This window comes from Chenopodium quinoa, unplaced genomic scaffold (genome assembly GCF_001683475.1).
Source record: "Chenopodium quinoa cultivar QQ74 unplaced genomic scaffold, ASM168347v1, whole genome shotgun sequence".
In the NCBI taxonomy this organism is placed as follows: domain Eukaryota; kingdom Viridiplantae; phylum Streptophyta; class Magnoliopsida; order Caryophyllales; family Amaranthaceae; genus Chenopodium; species Chenopodium quinoa.
In genome coordinates, this window is record NW_018743669.1 from 2516478 (window position 1) to 2524997 (window position 8520).

Genomic DNA, 8520 nt, shown 5'->3' on the forward strand with positions numbered 1-8520 from the left:
CAATTAATAATTTTTCAAAAGATCGAAGACAACATACCAAATTAAACATTAATAATAGATTACTACTACATAAGTTGTTTTATTTGACCTACAAAAATACTTAATTGGCCAACGTACTTGTTAGTTAGCTATTAAATGTGTTCGTATTAGGAAAAGAAAAAGAATAATATGGATGGATTGGAGTTCTATGTATCTATTTACTTCCACCTTCCTCTAATCATAATTTAGACTCAAAACACATTAAAATAATCACATATGAAGTATCATATAGCAGTAGTCAAATTGAAGAGGTTGGATAGTTGATGGTCAACTGATGGATACCGGCCATCGTGCTACAAACCTAATCAATGACCTCTTGAGGGAAAAAGTAGTGCTTTCTAAGCTTTCTTCTAAATTATGATTCACAATGATAATAATTGGTACGGTGGCCCAACTCGATCATTTGGTGGCTGAAAACAAAACTAAACTTAACTCTTCAGAATTACCTCCACTCTATTCAATCCTAAAACTTGGATAAAGGATGAGCGTCACAGTAGGCTAGTGACAGCCAGTGCAAAACTTTGTCACATCGTTTGAAATGAGCCACAATGATTGAGAGTAATATTAGGAGAAGTCCTCATGTTGGTTCATGTAACCGACCGCACTTATGGGATTAAAGCGTTTGAGCAGAAGAAGTATCCAATCCTAACTTATATGGCTTATACTAATTTAACTATATAGCATGACATTTTGTGAGAAACTACCTTATAAAGCATTTTTTTGCGAGAAACTACCTTATAAAAAAAATGTTGTAAAATACTACCTTATAAAAGGCTAAATGTTGTAAGATACTACCCTTGGTTGGAAAGTGAGAGTTGACTTAATTTTTCCGGCATTGACAAAGTCATGTGCCGGTCACGTGACATTTAATTCATTTTTCCCCAGCCTATCCATATAATACCCAAGATGAATTAAATAAATACAAGTGTAATTGTTAAATAAATACTTAAAATTCCTTGTGCATATCCAATATTTTTTAGTAATGGACCCTAGTGCCATAAGCTGATCATTGCTTGCCTTGTAGAAATCAAGCAATTTAAAGTAGAACCCAACTTACATTCTTAAACAGGAAGCCCTGTCAGAAGTTCTCTGCTGCGGTAGTTCAGAGTTGGCAATTGGCATGTTTATTACTTCTCATTTGAAGTTGCAACTTCTGTTGTTGATCGCCTTAGTGCAGTAGATGTAATTGTATTCTTTGTCGTCTCAATCTTCCTATTGAAGGAAGTGATCATGAAACCAGCAGAACACTTGTTATAAGCAGTACTTGTCCAAGAAAGCTACCTGATGGACCAAATGCATGCCAAGAAACAATCTTAAAATAAAGCTGACGAGTAACTTATAGAAGCTAAGCAGCCTAATTTGAACGTTTAATTGTCTCTTATAGCATGCAAGTTGACTAAGTAGGTGTATCATGCACGGGAAAGTTCAATTGTGTAGAAATTTAGACGTGTTTTGTATGTAATTTGTACTTGGTAAAATGAAGTTGTTTTCATCCTCTTTGTAAAATTACGTTCAGTTATGTCCTTGCCGTGTTATTGATCAGTCAATGAAGAATCCAAACTTTGGCTAGATGAAACTGATGATACCATACATCATACATGGGTTTATTATACAAGTAATCTTTAAATTGGATCGGACAAGAAACTCCAACGACGATTATATATGATCTTAACACAATATGTAGTAAATGAATATTATATTGAAATATTGAAGCTAACTTAGAGTAATGTACAAGTTTACAATATTGATTGATAAGTTGATAAGATGGTTGATCATTTACTTTAATGACTAAAGAAAGAATCAATGAATAGAATAATAATTAATACTGTATGTGTATTGTTGATCATGTTTCTAGAGGTCTAATCCATAGATAACACCAGCGTGATATTCGGGGAGATTATTAAGAAAATAAAGTTGAACCATCTTCTGAAATGCGAGCCAAGTTAGCAAACTATCGGAGCCAGCTTGATGGCACTTGCCAACAGCACGCTTGACTTGGAGAGTCTTAGCAACCCTATCTAAACCACCATACAAGCTCTTGCAGAACTTCATCATATGCTTAATATCATAAACACGGTACCCGAAAAACACTCTGGTCAGTCCTAAGAAGTCGTCCAAATTGGACGGCAGGTTGCGGCGCGTCAAGATTTTAATCAAGTAACCAAAATCGTAGGCGCTGTGAAAGGTAATCCAGGTGACGGAGTGATTGCAAACAAGACCAGAAGACATGATGAGCTGGGCAAAGTTAATGGAGTCAATACCTTCCTTCTTATTCCTCTCGAAGTCAATACCTTGTTGGGTTAGCAAGTGGATGGAATCATGCGCGTGTGGATCACGCTCTATGTCGAAGTCTGAGAAGTTGAACTCCCAGATGTACTGATTGGGAGTACCCAGATTCGGGAGATTACCAGAAGCATCGGACAAGGTAAGGCCCACTTGGATCAGATTTAAATCGTCGACGTTGGATTTCAGGAGCCGGTACAGATCACGGGAGGAGGGACGAGGATGAGGATGCTTCTTGTTGTTGTTGGTGTGAACTGGGGCAGGTCGATGGATGACCCCAGGAAATTCAGTATCCATAGAAATAAAAGGGTAATCATCGATTAGATTTCTGATTAATTCAAACTCAGAATCTAAATTAGAAGCCCAGACTTCCCTGATTAGAATCATCTTCAAGACAGTAAATTAGATCAAGTGATGGATGATTAACAGTGTAGTAGATCTGAGGAGATACAATTATAGCCAGTATGAAATGAATGAAGAGGTAAAGGAGAAGAGAAGAATGAAAAATGATTGATGAGAGATAAGGGAGGTGGGAGATATATATATACAGGATAAATTAGAGTGAGTGACTAAGTAGTTGCAAGGCAAAAATGGAAGTTACAAAGCGAGTGAGTGAAGAGAAGAGAAGAGAAGAGGCTGCTTTGTTGCTTTCAATAATGGGGAGCACAGTCGCCAACTTGGAGAGTTATTCGTTTAATTGCAATCCGTGTAATAATAAGTTTTTTTATGTCCATATTCAACGCGCCTCACTTTTGACCATTTCATCAATTTCTTATTGGTCCACACTTGACTATTCTATTTTGTTCATTAACTACACTATTCTGTGTAATTTTTTGTTGCACGTTTTCATTTGTGAAATGCTCGTAGGATATCTTTTTCTAATCTATCAAAATAATAATGTCACTATCAAACCAAAGTTGATACTGAACCAGCCTGCCTTTGATGAGAACATGGAGTATCAATATGCATAATCCCAATTTATATTCTACTGCAATTCCAATTGATTTTACAATTAACAATATCATGCCAACTTGTTCAACACTCCTTTGCTTCGCTTCACCTTTTACTCTTTGTCTTGTCATTTACTACATGATCTACCTCTAAACACAACCAATTTGCTTCTCCTTTTTTTTTTTCAACTTTCCCTTTCCAAATATCTGTTGTACAGAGTATTGCATTGAACTTTAATCATTTAAACATGTGCTAATCTTTTAAATGCACATTTTATACTGTTCTTATTGCCTTTACCTCCGTTTTTGCTCAACCTTGGACCTCTGAAGCCAACATCTTACAAATATAAAGTCTATAGACACAATCTTAAATGATAATCTTAAAGAGACATACTTGTATTAAAGAGAAAAAACTCAGGGAGGGCCATGGCACAATGCCAAAGTGTAGAGCACGCTGATGTTGATGTCGTTACTCAAGGCCATCCACAAGCCTATTGGAGCAGTACTGCAGCCCACGCCAAGACATGCATGGGAGATCAGGTGGTCCGAGTGTAAAGGCATGACATGGCCAACAATATTGTCAAGTCCAAAATTGAGTAATTGAACCCAAATTTGAAGGCTATAATACACAAAATCATATCAACTTGAAGGTTGGTTTGGGACTCGGTAAAAAAAAAAAAAAAAAAAACCGGGGATACATCCCAAGGGCATATGATGTTGTAATAGCATAGACCATGGTTCAGCCAACAAGGCTTTCCATGTTACAGAGTCCCAATTTATTGTTATAAATATGTCTTACATAATCACATTGTAAAACTTTACTCAACATTCAACAATATGAATATGCAAGCACTTTTTCCTTCCAAGAATTCCATATCAACGGCATAAATAATTTAACTACATACTGATTATATAAATCTATTAAGACCCTTCAGACTTCTGCCCTTTTAAGAATTTTCAGCTTGGAAGGTCAGCTAGAAACAAGTTCCTTCTGCAGGTTGAACAAGTTTTCGGTTGTGAGGTGCAGCCATTTCTTTCCTCAGCTGAGTCAGAATGTCCTCCATAGTAAACTCTCTCTGCCAATTCGCCAGCATCCCAAACTTTGTCGGTTCAACCTGCCACCCATATATGTTGTTCATAAGACCAAAGATGACAATTTAAGGCTCATTAAATATAACACTACTCCACTTCAGCATGAATCAGCCCCCTATTTGATTACCTGCACATCACATTAACACTTATAATTAACTACCTTCTTTCTCTAGGAAGATAGAATGACCAAGCAATTCACCTACGAGCTAGCTAAAATATATTTAGACCATCCATAATCAGGTGACACCACATGACACCATATAAACACAGGCAGGCATTCAACTAATTCCTACATAAGAAACATATGATAAAACTACATTCTACCAGCTGCAATAATCTCCGAATCAACATAAAAGTGTTGGTAAAATAACTGTTGAAATCAATAACAAACAAAAAGATTAGAACTTTCCTGGATTGAAGATCCCAAACTCACAGTCGCGCCGTGGAACAAAATCCACTGCCTTAGAAGCGAAATACGCCACCACTGGTACAAGTTTCCTAGTGACGCCCACCCCCCAAGTTTAACGCAACTCTCTCCGTAATCCGTGCACCCGAACTCAAAGAGTGGAATTGCTCAAGAACTGTTCAGATCTCAAAAGGTAGGTTTGTGCTTTCGGCTAGAAAGTGAATGAATCTCATGAAAAAGGCAAGACTCGTATTTATACGAGTCCCGGAAAAGGAAACACGTAAAACAAACTGACCTAGGAAAAAAGACGGGCCCGATCAGGCAAGCTGCCGTCCGATCGGGCGCGAGATCGAGTTTCTCCAGACGTAATGTCGCGCCCGGTCGGGCGATCTGAAAACCCCATCCCGGGCGAGCCATCGGGCGAAGCCGCCCGATCGGGCTCGTCAAAAACTCGAGTCCGCCGCCCGATCGGGCGCGAGAGTTCTCGTAAAAAAACTCTTGTCCACCGCCCGGTCGAGCGAAGCCCGCCCGATCGGGCGCGAGAGTTCCCTAATTTTCCTTGACCATCTCCGCCCGATCGGGCGCGAGTCATCCGTTTGCATTACCTATTTCCAACAAAAAGGATGAACATGCTTCTTATGTTGGCATCCTTAGCAAACTGAGTATCAAACTATCAATAGGATAGAGGGACAAAACTGCACATTTCCTAAAGTCAGTCAGGCAGAAGTGAAGAAGATTGCCAATCCGGTCTCTGCATTCACGCAAGTCATATTAATCCGTGTGTGGAAGCGAACAGTTGGAGGTTTCTCTGGATAATCCTTGTCACAAAAGAGCTTCAACTGATATATTCGGCCTTCATGTACACTCTGATACAAAATCAGTATGAACCTTCAACTAAATTTCACAAAAAAACATTAACCATATATTACAGTTAATTTGCTGTTTCTAATCAGTAATCACTATTGAAGACACCAATAATTTACATCAAACAACAATATACTCCCATTACCCAGGCATTTATGAAAAGAAGAATCACGAACAAGGGCAGTAGAAACAAGTAGAAATGTGCAGACAAGGAGGTTGGAATTGGAGAGCGTACAAAGTAACAGTGAAAGAAGCTTGAAGGTCCTTGGACATGAAACATTTAGGATTTATTGTAACAATCGAAGAGGACAAGGGTACACAATTCCATCAAGAGCTTTCTCCCTAATACTTGAGCTAAAAGGAAAATATTCTACACACAAAACTACCTATGGAATATTTGCTTTCACTAGTATAAGGAAAAATCAAGTAGTTAAAAAAACACTGATCCTAAAAACAGAGAGATCGAAAATGTATAACTGAAGCATCTGCGATAAGACATGATTAGGAACAAGGCAGCAAAAAAACAGTGATAACCAAATCAAAACTTACATTGTGAGGACCAATTATAGTACCCGTCCAAGAACGCATGTAGATGTCATCACCTTCATCCATCCCATAGCTGACGCTCCCATCTCCAATCCCTTTTTCACCACGTTCAAGTTCTTCTAGCAACCTGAAGTTTCTGGGAACTGTATGAACATATCAGCAAAAGTACAACTGAGAATACATACTTCATAATGCATTTCAGTTGTAGTTGTACATGATATTAAACTGAAAGGAGGTATAAGTAGCCAATAACCAGAGAACTACTCACACAACCTTCTTGAAAGAAGATTCAATTGGTCATGCAATTAGAACAAGACAAGCATGAATTTCAATCTTCATAAAGATAGACTATACATATATGTATGCAAATATAAGAGATGAACAATTATGAAAGAGAGAAAATGGTGAGTGAATACCTTAGCATAATTTCCAAGCAAAAGGATTAAATAGGGACAAAATAATAAATCGAATCACTTTTTTGAGATAATAACCAAATTAATTGGCACTTGGCAGTAACACTAAACCATGAATGATGATGTAACAAATAAGCTTTCCCTAATGAAATCAGCCATTCCAATCTCTAAGATAAGCCAAATCCCAAAAAGGGAAAGTATTATAGATAATTTTGTGCCTAATTTTTTTTTTTGAAACATTGTGCCTAATATTAATGCAACTTTGACTGAAAAAAAATGATTTGTTACGTTGTTAGTAAAATCTAATAATTTTGTCCAAAAAAAAAAAAAAAAATTCTAATAATTGATCAAAAAAACTGCAACATCATAGCACAAAATTCATGTTGAAAATATCTAGAGTGGGAATTCAATTAAATCCTAAGCGAACTTGGTTAGTTATATGATCGAGTAATTGCAGAATTAAGATAGTAAAACAATGAATCAAACTGTAATACAGTGAATTGAATAAAATTAAACAGATAAAGGCTGAATTGAAGCGATGAAATTCCAAAGAGAAAAGAACGCAAAAGGAATAAAGAAGCTAACCAACGACGCTTGATCCGATGGTCATTTTTGGGGAACCTATCAAGATGATCAATAATGGAGGTTTCGTCACCGCACCCACTTCTATTACCTGTGTAATAGGATAAACCCCAATTCAAATTATTTTGACCATTAATTTCTGTTACTCTATAACAAATATTGACATGCGAAAAAACTTTCAAGACTTCAAGTGGGCTACTAAACTTCATATAACCTCTATTCCAAAACCAAAAAAAAAACAAAAAAAAAAAAAAAAAAAAAAACTTCGCATAACCTTGTAGGCCCAAGAGTATGTAGCCCAAATGAAACCTAATCAATTATCATATCAAGCCTATCTATCTTTATAACTAGCAAATGGTACTAAACCAATTTTCCCTAAACCCGTATCCAATCTCGTTGTATGCAACCAAATGTCTATTAACAAAGTGAGCTGGTCAATATTCACTCGCATGGACACACTAATTTAGTACTATTAAGGAGAGGAGAGAGAGTGATAGAGAGTGAAAAAACAAGTGGGGTAGCTTGTAAATGCAAAGTAAAAAAGTTACCCCAAAAGGAAACGTGTCAACTAAAAAAAAAACTTCCTAAAAAAACGAAAATAGTATGACTCAAGTTTAAAATTAGACCAGATTTGATACAACCTCATCATACCCGATCCCGGACATCTGAATTGATACCTCTAATTTCACTAGGGGGTGTTAGGAGTTTTTTTAAAAAGAAAAAGGAGATATTTAATCATTTTAAAAAGCACTTTATGGTGTCTGATTAGGAGTTGTTTGAAATCATTTTTAGAGTTAAAAAACTCATCTAAAAGAGCTATTAGCTTTTTTGTTGTTTTATACAGTAAAATAGGTAATGACTATAGTCAATAACTACATACTTAAAGACACACCAGCAATGACACGTGTTATTTTCTGGCTGGTGTGTCCTTTAGTTTTTTTGTTTTTGTTTTTTTTTGTTTTTTTTTTTTAATAAATTTCAATTAAAGAAATAAATCTAATTTACAAAAATTCCCTAACCTTACACGGACATTTATGACATCAATTAATGGTCATATATGGTTCCAAACGGCAATATATGACCCAATGATATATCCTATAGGGTCTTAAAACTTTTCGCCACCGAGCCCGTAACCTCAAAAATTCCACAAAAAAAGTGGATAATAGTCTACAATTTTGGAATTTTTTCACTTTTTTCGCCCAGAATCAAAAATTGCTGCGATGTTATGGTCCCTTATACCCTCCGGGAGTCCAATTAGGTGGGTGAAACCATCCAATTTACCTTAAGTCAATTTATCAATTCGCAACTTGCACCGATTTAGCCTACCATGGACATTTATGTAGGG

At 36.5% G+C, this 8520-nt stretch overlaps 2 protein-coding genes across 2 annotated transcripts; both read right to left on the bottom strand.

Moving 5' to 3' along the window:
• Window positions 1-1702: 1702 nt before the first annotated feature.
• Window positions 1703-3043, bottom strand: LOC110683586 (probable CCR4-associated factor 1 homolog 11). The gene has a single exon (XM_021859988.1). The coding sequence runs from the start codon at window positions 2707-2709 to the stop codon at window positions 1891-1893; it is 819 nt and encodes a 272-aa protein (XP_021715680.1). The 5' UTR covers window positions 2710-3043; the 3' UTR covers window positions 1703-1890.
• An 868-nt stretch (window positions 3044-3911) lies between these two features.
• Window positions 3912-7396, bottom strand: LOC110683587 (ubiquitin-conjugating enzyme E2 variant 1D-like). Its single transcript, XM_021859989.1, has 4 exons — window positions 7179-7396; window positions 6184-6323; window positions 5511-5636; window positions 3912-4387 (listed from the first exon to the last, which is right to left on the bottom strand). The coding sequence occupies exons 1-4, from the start codon at window positions 7201-7203 to the stop codon at window positions 4247-4249; spliced, it is 432 nt and encodes a 143-aa protein (XP_021715681.1). The 5' UTR covers window positions 7204-7396; the 3' UTR covers window positions 3912-4246.
• Between the last annotated feature and the right edge of the window lie 1124 nt (window positions 7397-8520).

What these genes read in the sequence shown, in the direction of transcription:
- LOC110683586 (XM_021859988.1), bottom strand. Translation starts at nt 2,709, where the DNA reads ATGATTCTAATCAGGGAAGTCTGGGCTTCTAATTTAGATTCTGAGTTT.
- LOC110683587 (XM_021859989.1), bottom strand. Translation starts at nt 7,203, where the DNA reads ATGACCATCGGATCAAGCGTCGTTG. An exon ending in CATCGGATCAAGCGTCGTTG is followed by an intron (nt 6,324 to 7,178) that starts GTTAGCTTCTTT and finishes ATGTTCATACAG; the next exon opens with TTCCCAGAAACTTCAGGTTG. An exon ending in TGAATGCAGAGACCGGATTG is followed by an intron (nt 4,388 to 5,510) that starts GCAATCTTCTTC and finishes TATGGGTGGCAG; the next exon opens with GTTGAACCGACAAAGTTTGG.